This window comes from Phaethon aethereus, assembly GCF_964289735.1.
Source record: "Phaethon aethereus genome assembly, chromosome: 4".
Lineage (NCBI taxonomy): Eukaryota > Metazoa > Chordata > Aves > Phaethontiformes > Phaethontidae > Phaethon > Phaethon aethereus.
Window position 1 is genome coordinate 31,818,148 of NC_138578.1, and position 13,818 is coordinate 31,831,965.

The 13,818-nt window shown below is 42.4% G+C and overlaps 1 protein-coding gene across 2 annotated transcripts in view; it reads left to right on the forward strand.

The window, feature by feature from the left end:
* UNC5C (unc-5 netrin receptor C) overlaps window positions 1–13,818 on the forward strand; it is a 254,372-nt gene that overhangs the window by 215,193 nt on the left and 25,361 nt on the right. The window contains exons 8-9 of one of the 2 annotated variants that reach the window (XM_081999328.1): window positions 11,459–11,515; window positions 12,986–13,177. In XM_081999328.1, coding sequence (XP_081855454.1) covers window positions 11,459–11,515; window positions 12,986–13,177 — 249 coding nt within the window. The remainder of the gene's footprint in view (window positions 1–11,458; window positions 11,516–12,985; window positions 13,178–13,818) is intronic. The other variant, XM_081999329.1, reaches the window with a different exon arrangement.

Here is a 13,818-nt window from a genome sequence, read left to right on the forward strand (position 1 = left end):
TAGTTGTCTTACAGCAGCAAGGTAATACCAAAGCGCATGTTGACGCTTGAGGACTATGGATTGTATAGTTACACAAATAGTACTCTTGCTCTGTGTAGTGAAAACTGTTCACTTTATACAGTCTCACAATACGGAATACACATCGGTCATTGAATAGGGCCAAAAGGAAATTGCCACTTGTGAATCATTGCCAAGTCTCATCAGATCCAGTGTGGACTTTTCCTTTGTTGCTTTGGATTTAAATAAATGAGCATGAAAACACTGGGACGTGCTACTATGCCTTAAAGAGTGGAAGAAAAGATTCAAAACATCTTCACTCATCATTAAGAGACACCACTCTGGACTAACTCTCGGGTCACTTTGGTTCTCTCCCTGCATGTAGCTTAAGTACTTGGAAATTCAAACAGCGGATACACCACTTGAGAAAAAGGCACCTATAGCATGGTGAAGATGTTATTATCAGACTAGTAATTCCATTCCTTGTTAAAAAAAGGCTGCCTTCTAGTTGAGAGTGAATTGAAGTGAAATGATGACGGCAAATCTATATTTGCCGGGTGCTTTGAAATCCTTGTCTGATAGGCAGTATGAAGTTCATAAGGTTCCCTCCTACAATGATGGTGCCTAAGCAAGCGAAAAAGATGCAGTTGGTCGCGCTTGTGCATGAAATGGTTAACTGCTGTCCTTTTCCAGTCTTGTGCCTGTTTATACACAGAGCTCGAGTAGAAAGCAAGATTAACCTGATACTAACATTTCTTTCCTCCTGAAACATGCATATTCTGCACATGCCCTGCTTGTTTAATGTAACATGCCAGAACCTCTGATGGAATAAGCATTCGTTTCCCTTTTTGGCTTGTTTTGAAAGCAAGCATTCAGGGAAGAATTAGAGGGCAGAGCAGTTTGATGAGGACCTCTGGTCGTCCAGAGCAGATTAGTGTGCAAAGAGCAGGGGAATGTTTTCCAGACTCCAGGGGGTAAGCAAAGCTCTCTCAAGGGAGACTGCAACAGAAGCCTTTGTGTGCAGAGGAATGAAATAAAACCTTTTATTAAGACCATGTGGGTCAAGAGAGAACTTCTAATACGTTCAGTCTTTCAGCATAATGATATAGGCACCTGGCCTGTCTTGCTGAGCCCTTGACGGAGGGAGTTCATTCATTTGAAGAGCGCTTCTCATCTGTTCCTAGAGGAAGTTTTCTGTAATATTGTCTTATTCTGTTTTCAACCCAACTACTACGTAATGGTGTAGCAATCAAGGGCGTTTATGCACACACCTCAGAGTTACAACTCATCTTTATTTTTATTGTAGCATCATGAGAAATCCCCAGCTGAGAAGCATCCACGCTCTGGTGGGCCCGCTGCAACTGAGAGCTCCTTGTGTAGAAAACCTACTGCTCAAAGCAGATAAATGCATTGAGAGAAAACAGAAGTGCAGAGCCACAGGCAGAACCCAGGACACTGAAATCACTGTGTCTTACCCCAGTCAGTTCAGAAAAAGCCACCTCCACATTAATTTTAATGAAAGGCAAGTGCTCTAAGATCTCTAGGCTGTTTTGAAAAATCGCAAGTAATTCAAAAATATTATAGCCTTGCAGAGAGGAGAAGAACTCCAACCTTGTCTGTCTATAATTTTCATTCCTCTTAATTCCCTTGGGTTTTTCTTTTATTCTTCCTTTGTTCCTCTACACATTAAAAAAAGTTACTCAGATGAAAGAAAAATGCAAGCTTATAATAAAGTCTAACTGATATATTAACTTAATTGTGGAAAAAACTCCAGCCATACAGTGACAATAATGAGTGTTTATACTTTCCTCACCATGCACAAAGATGGGTGTATTATTTCACAATTTTTTCTTTCCTGGCAGGGTGTCAGGCAGAGTGAGGTTACATGGGCAGCCCAAGGCTCATCAGGGAGTCAGTGACAGGATCAGGAGTAAAACTCGGCGCGCTCTATTTCTGAATCTGTGTTCTACATAGAGGACTAGCAAAAACATAGGCAGCATCCTTAAATGAAAACTCATGTTGAGGAAGGAAGTTTCTGTAGTTTGGGAAATGAACACTGAGCTGATCAACTGATTTTGAAGTCTCAGGGATTTTTGAGGTTACAAACCAGAAAGCCACAGAATAAAAGTTACCTTACCTGTGAGCTTATAAACCTGCCAAAGATTTCAGTATGTGTCACTGAACATCCATATGGATAACTCATGCTTTCCACCCAGCGGTCCTAACGGTTTCAATCCCCCTTCTAGATCCCCTTCCAGCTGCTCCTTCCTTCAGCTTGTTTTTTGCCATGTGTCCCCTCTTCAGTGCCGCCCTACGTTCTTATTTCAGCCCTCCCCACAGCCCGTTTACTCTTCTCCTGCTACAGCTGCAAAACAAAGCAAACCCCTGCAAGTCTATTTAACACTCAGTCATTGCGAACGTGAGGTTTGCAAATACTCAATCCAGCAAACTGCAGTGCTAGACACGTGTTTACTTTTGCTGTCGAACGTGTGTAACAAACCCAATGTTAAGGTTCTGTGCTTCTAAGGTACTAAAGAGTGATGTAAGATTTAGCCCAAAGGTCGAAGTCCTTAACTGTAAAAGATGATTGCATAATGTCAAAATCGCCTGTTCTAATCCACATCAAATTTTAGCAACAAGTTATCCTACTCTTCCATCTTCCCCCACCGCCATATAGATGACATGCATGTTTAAACTCAGGCAAAACCTTTCTAACAATGTTAACAAAATGTCAGGAATCTAATTTAAAATTGAAGTATAATTGCAATCTTAATTATAGAATATCATAAACTCCTGTTCAAGGACAGAATGAGAGAAACTCACCATTTAACCTACCTGCTCAGGAAAGATCTGAGATAATACCCAAGTAATCAGTCACAAAACCTCTAGCTCCCTGTTTATTAGCCCAATAAGTAGTCCTTTAGAAGGAAAATAAATTACTGTGCATTATCTCTGGGATGCCTGATACCATATCTGACCTTCAGCATCATTACTGCACACGTGAAGGTCTTTTTTTAGAGTAGCAAACATAGGAAGAAGCTGGGCACATTCTGAGAGTTTTTTGCAGCTCCAGGGACTTTGTTTGTTGGTATTTTTTTTTCAATTTTTAACCACCACAAATAAGGTATAAGATACCACATCTTCTTCTTTATGTGCTTGAGTTCCTGGGAAGTAGCAGGGGAGAGGAACAATTAACAACAATTACAATTCAAAGATTATTGTTAATATTTCTCCTGTGGTAAATCTGCACTAGCTACATGTTAAGTACACATGAAGCCTTACTAAACAGTCAGAATACAGGGTTTACTCTGAGGTTGCTCTTGTACCGCTAAGTCTGCCCCTTTATAGAAGAGGGAATACTGGAAGTTTGTGTAGTTGCGGTCTCTGGATGGTGGGACCTGCATGGAGCAATTCAAAACTCCAAGATGTCAAATGAAGTCTCATAAATTCCTTCTCCTAATGTGAGAATATGTGGCTGCTTGTCCATCATAGGGACTAGATGGAAACCTATAGCATTGCAATGCATCAGAGTTAACATTTTGAAAGCTCTTGAAGGTCTCTCTCGAAAGTTTCTTTTGAAAGCTTTGAGCCTTTGCAGACTGTATTGACCATCTAGAATTTACTTTAAAAATAATGACGCAGTTCAGCAAGCTGATGATAGCTGTAGGATTGCTGAGAGGTAGTGGTGAACTAGGAAAGGCGAAAGGAGGCATAAGATGGAAACAGGACTAGTAATGCTATGTCACTGCTGTGGTCATGGCCCTGAAAACGCTGCAGAGGCATGTGCCTTTATTCCTCTTAGTCTCAAAAATGTCTCTTTGTAATGGAAATCATAATTTAGATTTGCTGGATGTCACTTCTGAGGAGTGCAGAGCTTTACAAAATTTGAATTTGGGATGTCTGTATTGAGAATGGCATTTTACAGGGAAAGGGAAAGAAGCTGAATTTCTAGAACCTGGAATTTGGAAACAGCAGTATATACCATTTTTTTACCCACTGAGATCCACTGAGCTGAAAAATCAACAAAACCAAACCAAACTTAAAAAAAAAATAAAAAAGATCCTAACACGATTTCATGATTTGACTCAAACTTTTCAGGATCTGAAGCTGAGACTGATTATAGAAAATTTCAGCCAAACCCAAAGATTTTTAAAAAAATTCTGAGTCACTGGAGCTGGGGAAAAGAGGAAGATAACTGAATTAATGCTGAAAAAATGCTGAAACAAAAGACCTCATCATGAGAATTAAGAACAGAGCAATTGGGTGCGTGTTGTTTGGGACTGGTATGGGAAAAATGGCCAGTTTGCTGGCTTTGAGTTATTAAATACTGGAACTCATCTGATGTGTATGTATCACAGAGAAACAAAGGGTTGTTCCAGTAAACTCTCATGTCGCAATGTATACACCATACTTTAAATCATCTAGGAACTGCTTTCTCTACATTTTAGGCATCTACATGTGAGGAATAGTCTCTGTTCACTTGTCCATCGTATCTCTGTGGTTCAGAGCCTGTTGTCAGCAAGAGCTTATTCCTACTTCAGTGTCGCTACACTAGATAGAACCATCAAAGTAGAGAAAGAAAGGCAGCAGTTGAATGAGTGCCCTCTTCTTTACTTATAGGCAATTTAAGGGCATTGACTTTGGAGCCAAAAGGGGGAGAAGTGCTGTTACAGTATATTATGCTTAACCTGTTGAGTTCATTGCAACAGGATGTGACTGAGACATGTCATGTGGCTAGGCTTTCAAAAGGGCCATGTAATTATATGACCTTAGCTCCTTTTGAAACTGCTACGTAGAGGCTAAAGTAAAGAGCATTTATAGATTGGAAGCAAGTGGTGCCAGATTAAAATATGATGCATTAAAGAAACAAGCAGTTATGGCGTGCTTTATACAATCTTCCCTTTATTAAATGAAAGTGTGTGTCTGCAACTCTCACTGACCTTGATAGAGTCTCAAAATACGTATCATTAACAGTGACCTCAGCAGTTAATGGTATAAACCAATTTCTTTGCACTATAATTGTGAATATTTTTGTAAATATGACCCAAACTGCATGAGCCCTAGTAAATAAGTGCCCAGAAAGATTACCTTCAGCTACTCCACCATCTTACCTAGTTACTTGCTAAGACAGAGAAGGTAGCTGGGAAAATGCAAATGGAAAACTGGGAATTTGTCTTTCTCTCTTATGTGAATATTTTATTTTCTGCAAGCAACAGAGTAGAATATTTTCATAATCTGATCAATACATTCTAAAATTGATATCTTATTAATACAAATTCAGCATGACTAGAAAGCTAGCAAAGTCTGTTAAGAACCAAAAAAGGAGCCACTTACAAAGTTCCCTCTGCATGAAGCTGTGACCTAGTGCTTTGTACCGCAGGGGTAAAAGTTGTCTTTAAAACATGCCAGTTTGCAGGCTAAAGCACTATATTACTGGGGCATTCTAGTAAAATCAAACACAGAATTTCGGGATGCCCATGGTCATGATACTGAATTCCCAGTCTGAGCACCATGTGTGTGTATTTAGGCCCATGAATATGCTGAGGGGTAGATTCTTCCCCAGTGGAAAAAAGAGCATGGAAAAGTTATTTTGGTGACTATTTGGTGACATCTTCACTTTCAGTCTCAAGGGAGTCAGTGCCATAATCTCTGCACAATTATCTTTCATAGTCTGAGATTCTCCATTCCCGAATGCTTCGTTTTCCCCCAACTTGGCAGATTTCCCAAGGCAAATTGCGGCAGATGAATTCATGCTGTAAAAAGGGTCAGCCTGTCTATTTGTTAAAGCTAACCCCGTAAGGCAGATGATCCCACACACGCAGATATGCTGATGGCCACAGAGACCCTGTGGCCTCTGGCACAAATGTGTTTCCAGAAGGTCAGAGCAAGGCATGTGGGACCAGAATGCTGAGGCCGGACTTCCAGCTTTTGAGGATCATCTGCCTTCACTAACTGCACCAAGCTAATTAAATGAGCTTCCAAATCCATTTAGTTAAATGGACGTATTTCCCCAAATCAGTGCAAGTGTGACTGCTGCTGAAATTCAGTTAAACTAAATTGATAAAAGGCCAGCTGAAGTATTTTCTATATACCAGCGTTGGACTGGTTTATCTTTCCAGTGCAATCTGACATATTCACCCTTCTTCACCTTTCCCAGTGTTTTACATCATTACAAAGGTGCTTAAATTGCTCTTCACATGCTTTATAGAAAGAGAATAGGCAATGCCTACGTAATGCACCTTTATAACGATACATCTGTATTTGTACAAACGATTTGTGCCAGTGTAATTATGTTAGTTAAAAAAAGCCCACCTTTAACACTTAATAGAAGCACTTCCACGGGGACAAAAGATGTATTTACAAGCCTAAAGTGGAATATAAAGTAGAATGCATGGAGAAACATCAACTTAATTAAAGGCTTTTTAATGAATGCATTTACCATGCAATTACGGTGGTGTAATTTCTGTGTGTTAACCCAAGCCTGCCACTGATTCTCCAGGTATGACATAGGGTGAGTTACTTGTAAAATGGGGGAAATAAATATCCACTTTTGGTAAGCCCCTGAGACCCTCAGACAGAAGGGACTATGTAAGTATAAAGCATGATTATTACTATTTTACTCATCCGGCAGTAAGTTACACAACAAAACATCAAAAGTCCCTTTGAAAATGTGCATTTCCCAACAAGCTGTAGGAAGAAGCTTAAATTACTTTTCTCAAAGCAAGTAGCTCACTGTGAAACCAGCTGCTCCAAGTGTGAGTCAGTAGCCTTTGCAGAGTCAAACCCAACAGCACCTTTCTAAATTCACCCTCATTAAAAATTTTGATGATCCTGGTAGAAGTCCCCCAGGTACTTGCCAAGCAACGCTGTTGATACAAGGAGAGAAAAAAAAATCCACAAGAAAAAAATCTCTTTCCGCTGCAGTTACTTTGAAGAGAGGAGAGAAGTCATTCTTCATTATTTCCATTACTAATCCCAGCAGGTTTGCATCATTATCTGATTAAAATGTCCTTTCTCATTGTTTGAAGACTTAGTCAGAGGGACCAGTGTTAAAGCCAACTTTCTACAGCAATACCTGTGCTCTTGCTCTGGGAGCGCGGCAATAACCCTGCCTCCTGCCCAGCCACCACCACCAGTGCACGGCTGCAAGCCGTCCCCTTACCACTGCCACTGCAATGCCCACTCCCTTTTGGAAGAGCGTTTTCATGACAAAGGAGTGTTTAAAAGTAGTTTTATTCTAAAAAGTCCTGCCCAAATGGCGGAAGGCATCTGTACTTGCTATGTTTGAGTGATCTCTGCCAACTGTGCTTAATTTGCAAGCACAAACGGAGCTGGCGTTTGACCAGTGGGCGGCTGGGGTTGCCAGCTGGGCTGGGATGCTGAAAGTCAACCCAAGGTAAGGTCTCTGCTAGCTTCAGTCAGGGAAGCCTGCCCACAGCCTGTGAGCAAACAGGGTTGTATGACCACCACAGCATAGCTTGTGTAGTCCTGTCACCTCAACAAGGACTTTACATCCAGCACGAGTGGCCATCTATCCATCTACAGCCAGGTTGGTCAGCTGTGACTTGGCCTTCAGCAAAAACTTGGCATGCCCATGACTCAAACGCATGGCGTCTCGCTCAGCAGCCCTTAACCCTTCCACCTCGGCCGTGACTTCCTTCTATGTAAAAAACACGTTTTACAGGCTGAAAATGTGTCCTCGTGGACAGTTGTGCAAGCCAAGCTATGTTTGCATGGAAACAGTTGGCTGGAGTTAGGTGCTTGGTTCAGTTCGCAGCACACAGGAGAATAAAATCAAGCTCACTTCACTTTACTAAGTATGTTGGTTTGCAAAGGCTAATGGAAGCAGCAAGCAGTATCCTCGCCTCAGCCTCCCATTTTAATAGACATGCCTTTGAATACATACACAAAACATTTCTGTTGAAGAAATTGGTGTCACTCATGTCGCTGCAAGGGTGCTCTTCATAGTTATCAGAAAGAGAATCTATGCAAATGTGTAAGACGCAAGTAAGTATTTGTGACGATCGAGGGCTATGAAGAGGTTGCAATGAGGTAAATTTCTTTTAGAGTATTTGAGGACCACACTTGTTTGCTGAAAAACTTGAACTGGATTTCCATTTTCCTGGGAGGAGAGAATGTTTTCAGTAATATCACAGCTAATCCAGTCCTTCGTGCCCCTTGAGTTGCTAGATAACTTCAGACATGGCAGGAATGACACACAGCCTTGAATGCAAAACTTGCCAGCTGAAACGCAATGTAAGGAGAGAGGAATGGCCTTTCCAGCTCTGCGTGCGGGAGCTCGAGCTCTGTGGGTGATGCAGAGCCAGGGGACCCGTGCTGCCCCATGTTGCCTCCCCCGAGAACATGCTGGGGTGCATGAAGTGCAGAGAGACATCCTCAACCTTCCCAGTGGACCCGAGTATGAGGCAAAATGGTGTTTGGAGATGCAGCCAGCTTGAATTCCACCTTGTGCTTATGTCTTGTATTGCCTGCTGGCTGCCTTTTGTCTCCAGCGACATCTTGACAAAGGAAATATTGGGCATAAGGCTATAGCTGAAATTGAGGTTGACTAAATATGGGCCTCTGCCTTCATGTGGGGAGTAAGTGGGGAGGAACTAGGGTGCTGGAAATTCATGCCGAGGCTTGCTGAGCACTCACTCAGGCCCTCAGAAGTTGCTCGCCTGACGTTTTATGGACAATACCTGGAGTACACTGGCAGAAGTAGGAGGCAGTTATTACAAAAGACTCTCAGCTATGCATGTTGAGAGTACACATAGGTGAACGTGCCTCAAAGTACCAAATAAATTAACGTAAGAACATAATATTTCTAAAAGTAATTATTAGGCTGGAATCATTGGTGTGACGTAAAGTTTTAGATAGATATCACAGGCAATATAATCTGTCCCATGATGCCTCAGGAGAAACATCATTATCAAAAAGCAGCTCTTCTTGCTCTGGTGTGGTGGCTTGACCCTGGCTGAATGCCAGGTGCTCACCAAAGCCCCTCTATCACTCCCCTCCTCAGCTGGAAGGGGAGAGAAAATATAACGAAAAGCTTGTGTGTGAAGATGAAGACAGGGAGATCATTCAGAAATTACCGTCATGGCAAAACAGACTTGACTTGGGGAAAATCAGTGTAATTTATTACCCATCAGAATAGGGTAATAAGAAATAAAACCCAATCTTAAAACATCTCCCCTTCATCCCTTCCTTGTTCCTGGGCTTAACTTTACTCCTGAATTCTTTACCTCCCTGCAACCCAGCAGCGCAGGGGGACGGGGAATGGGGGTTGTGGTCAGATCATCTCACGTTGTTTCTGCTGCTCCTTCCTCCTCAAGGGGAGGACTCCTCACACTCTTCCCCTGCTCCAGTGTGGGGTCTCTCCCACAGGAGACAGCCCTCCACAAACTTCTCCAGCGTGAGTCCTTCCCACAGGCTGCAGTTCTTCATGAACTGCTCCAGCCTGGGTCCCTTCCACAGGCTGCCGTCCTTCAGGAACAGACTGCTGCAGCCTGGGTCACCCGTGGGGTCACAAGTCCTGCCAGCAAACCTGCTCCAGCTTGGGCTCCTCTCCCCACAGGTCCTGCCAGGAGCCTGCTCCAGCGTGGGCTTCCCATGGGGTCACAGACTCCTTCAGGTGCATCCATCTGCTCCAATGTGGGGTCCTCCCCAGGCTGCATGTGGAGATCTGCTGCACCGTTAACCTCCGTGGGCTGCAGGGGCACAGCCTGCCTCATGATGGTCTTCACCACAGGCTGCAGGGGAATCTCTGCTCTGATGCCTGGAGCACCTCCTGCCCCTCCTTCTGCTCTGACCTTGTCTGTCTGCAGAGTTGTTGCTCTCACATATTCTCACTTCTCTCTCCAGCTGCAATTGCTCTTGTGCAGTTTTGTTCTTTTTACCCCGTTCTTAAATACGTTTATCCAGAGGCACTACCACCATTGCTGATGGGCTTGGCTTTGGCCAGCAGCAGGTCCATCATGGACCAGTTGGCTTTGGCTCTGTGGGACACAGGGGAAGCTTCTAGCAGCTTCTCACAGAAGCCACCCCGATAGCCCCCCTGCTACCTAAACCTTACCATGCAAACGCAATACATCTGGTATTTCAGTTAAGCTAGCATTTACGCCATGGTTAATGACTGGAAACTTCGGAAGGAGGTACGTCTATACCTGCATTTGAGATAGACAGACTGTATCTTCATTAGCAAGCAGTGCAGCCGTGCAAGAAGGCACGGCTATGTAAGGCACGACAGATGCCGAGCACCCAAACTCGGCCTTTACGGGAGCCGGCGATGATTGCTTCGGTCTGCGTCTAATGCGGTCCTGTGCATTAGGCACACGCCAGGAGGGCATTTTCCTGTTCCGTTCCACCTGCAGGGAGTCCCTGGCTGTGCAAGCTCCTCGCAGCGCGATCCAAGGAGAGGGGATGAAATCCCCATCGAAAGCACTGAAGGGGAGGTGGCGGAGGCGCGGTACCTTCTGTCTCACACCAACTCTAATCCCATCCCTGACAGTGACTCCCCCGCTTGCTTTGGATTTGCCATTTACCTTTCCAGCAGGATGGGACTTGGAGCGTTTCACTCCTTTCCCGTATGGATGAACGCAGCCGGGAGGTGCTTAGCGAGTTCGTAGGATTCGTGTGTGAGCTAAGCAGCTCCAGCGTGCCGTGCTGTAGGAGCTGCAGAAAGAAAAGACAAAGGAAAAAATCTCTCTCACATACCTGTTCTGAAATACAGCTGTAAATAGTGTTAGGATTTTGTCGGTATACGGTGCTTGCAAAGGTTTCAAATAAATAATGTTATGACCTCAGGGGCCTTATTGATTTTGTAATAATTTTGAAGAGAAGCCACTCAGTTTCCCGTTTGCTGACAAATTCTTTGCTCCCTGAGGAATTCCTATTGAACATGTATTAAAGACAGGATAAAATAATTCCAGGGAAGTACAGAGAGAGGGCTTTGTGCATGGACTCTGCTTAGCGAACGGGTATTTAACCTCTGACCGGTGACAACAGGTCTCCTTTAGCTCTATTAGATCAGCGGCAAGCTACTATAATTAAATAAAAAAACTGTTTAGAGCCTCACCGAACATGTCCTGGGAATTAAAGCATATGGCAGGGATAGGGAAAAAAGACTTTCCATATGCTAATGACCCTTGATGTCTGAAATAAATTAGATCCATTAGAGTTTATGCTCAATAAAAGAAAGACTTTAAGCACTCCAAAGTTAGTGACTCGAGACCGATTTTGGCTTAGAAATTCAATCTGCCTGCTTATTAATTCTTAGTAAGGCTCTGGAGGAGACAGGGGATGCAGAATCATAATTCTGTGCTGTATCAGAATTTTAGTGCCATCAGTTTCTTCTCCTTCTATTTTTTTAATTAAACCATTTTTCATGCTTCCCATTTTTGTTTTCCTCATTAATTTGATTTTGTTCCCATTTTTGTTTAATTTCTTTCTTTTTAAGGTTTCATTTATCCTATTTCAACTGAACAGAGAACCCAGAATGAATATGGATTTTCTTGTAAGTTTAACGTTTGATTTTATGTTCCTGGATGCTAATTTGGTGCTCTTCCTTGGGTCAAGCTCTACTGTTATGCCAGCTCTGTGTGACTAGGCAAAGAGGGACCTATTCGGCAGAGTAAGCGGCATGCTGCTTGCTTGACAGCAGTTGCACTCTTTCGCTGTCAGCGGGTTGACACAGAATGATAACGGCCCTTTTGCATGAGCAAAATGGGAGAAGATGCTGCCTCAGAGACAGAAACTGGAGAGAATGAACCCTCTCATTAAAATTTCCTTAGCAAATGGAAGAAATGTGGTAGAGGGGTAACTTTTCTTTGAGCTAGAACTCAGAGATCTGCTTCCTGAGCTGCTGAGGAAAAAAATGTGATGTTTCGAGGCTGGTACACTGAAGGTCTGATAGCTAGGAGCTTACAGAGAATGATCAGTCCCTTTCAACATCTGCCAGCTCTCACCTCTGTGCTGAAGGGCAGCCTGGCTTAAATGGCTAGAAGGCAGGGAACAAAAAGGTAAAATAAAAATTATTTCACATGTTTTAAACTAAGAAAAATGGGGTACTAAAAAAGTCTGATTTGGTTTTCCACTTTCTTTTTTCATTATGCCATCTCTAAAACCGTGATTCTTCACTGTATAGAAACACATCAAACTTTGGTCATATATTCAGACCTTTTGGAAAAAAAAAGTCTAGTGGATAACGATGCTACAGATTAGCCTGGAATTAGTGCTGAAGATATGGTATAAGCAGCTAGTAGAAATATCATAGCCATTTTCTCACAAGACAGCTCTAATAAATCTGGGTTCCTTTTCGTAAATTATCACATTATTTCTTGTGCTTGCTTCGGCTTTTATCCAAATACAGATGTGTTAATGCCAGTGATGACAATTCAGTGCTTCGTTCTCTGCTTTACTAGATTTTTTTTTTAAGGAAAATAGATGGAAGGAAAAAATGGCTTGACGCTTTATAATTCAAAAAAAACAAACTCAAAGATACATCCTGATATTCCAGATATTCCACAGAAAATGGACTTTTGGGTTTTTTTCGACTTTTTTTTTAGTTGAAAAATAAGGCTTATGAACTTTAAAAACCCACCTCTTGCTGTTATCAGATGAACCACTAAATACCAATATTATGACACTATGTCACTAAGACATACTATTTTATTTCATGAGGTTAATTTGCTTCATGAGACTAAGTCTATAACATTTGTTATGCTTAGTAGTTCACAGCCTGGGTACTAGGATAAATGAACAAGTAGATGGGGAAAGAGTTAGAACACAAGTTAGAGAGAAATCAAAGATTGTTTTCCATCAAAAGGGCATAGACCTGTTTTATATAGCTTTAGAAATGGATTTTAAATTAACCTATAAAAAGGTAGTAAATATCTGCAGGAAAGGAGAATAGTAAGAATGTGTTTTCTTGAAAGTCCCTGTGAGGAGCACATTTCTTCAAGGTTCCTGGCCTCTCTCCCTCTAGCTGCTCCTGACTCAGATGATGTTGCTCTCTACGTTGGGATCGTCATAGCCGTGATCGTGTGCCTGGCTATTTCCGTGGTTGTGGCCCTGTTTGTCTATCGCAAGAACCACCGTGACTTTGAGTCAGATATTATCGACTCCTCGGCGCTAAATGGGGGATTTCAGCCTGTTAACATCAAGGCTGCAAGGCAAGGTTAGTTGTCATTTCACTCCATGTTGACCAATTCAGGGAGGTGCTATAGGGTTATGGTCTCCTGGGCTGCATGAATGATATTCGCATGGTGCTTGTTGGCACTTCGTAAAAGGGAGAAAGATTATAAGCATTTGTTTCTGATGGTCAAGTGCTCAAAACCCACGTTGGAGTTTTTCAGATGTGATCAAGAGCATAAAGCAGAGGAATTTAGCTTCTGAAGAGAGAGCGTGAATACAAGAGTGAAACACAGAGACGTTTATAGAAATACAAGTCCAGCTCAAATTTAATTCAAAGGCAAAGCTCTGACAGAAACAATGGAGGCAGGATTCATCACAGGAGTGGTATTACAGTACAGTAATTCTATCATGTCTTCCTCCCCTTTGTTTCATTAATAGCCTATTTTACTGTGCTCTGTCTCCACAGGCATAAATAGTAGTTTAAGAAGTACTGTAGCTTCAACAGACAATGTAGAAGAAGAAGTTGCAGTAGAACATCATTTAATAATGAGCATTTTTATTGCTGGTGCATGAAACAGCTTGATTCTTTCCACAAGTCATTGGCCAGAAAAAACACTCTAAAGTTAGTGCTGGCTTTTTTAAGAAGACCCATATGTATGCTGTAGAGTTCCTCTTTTTTCCCAA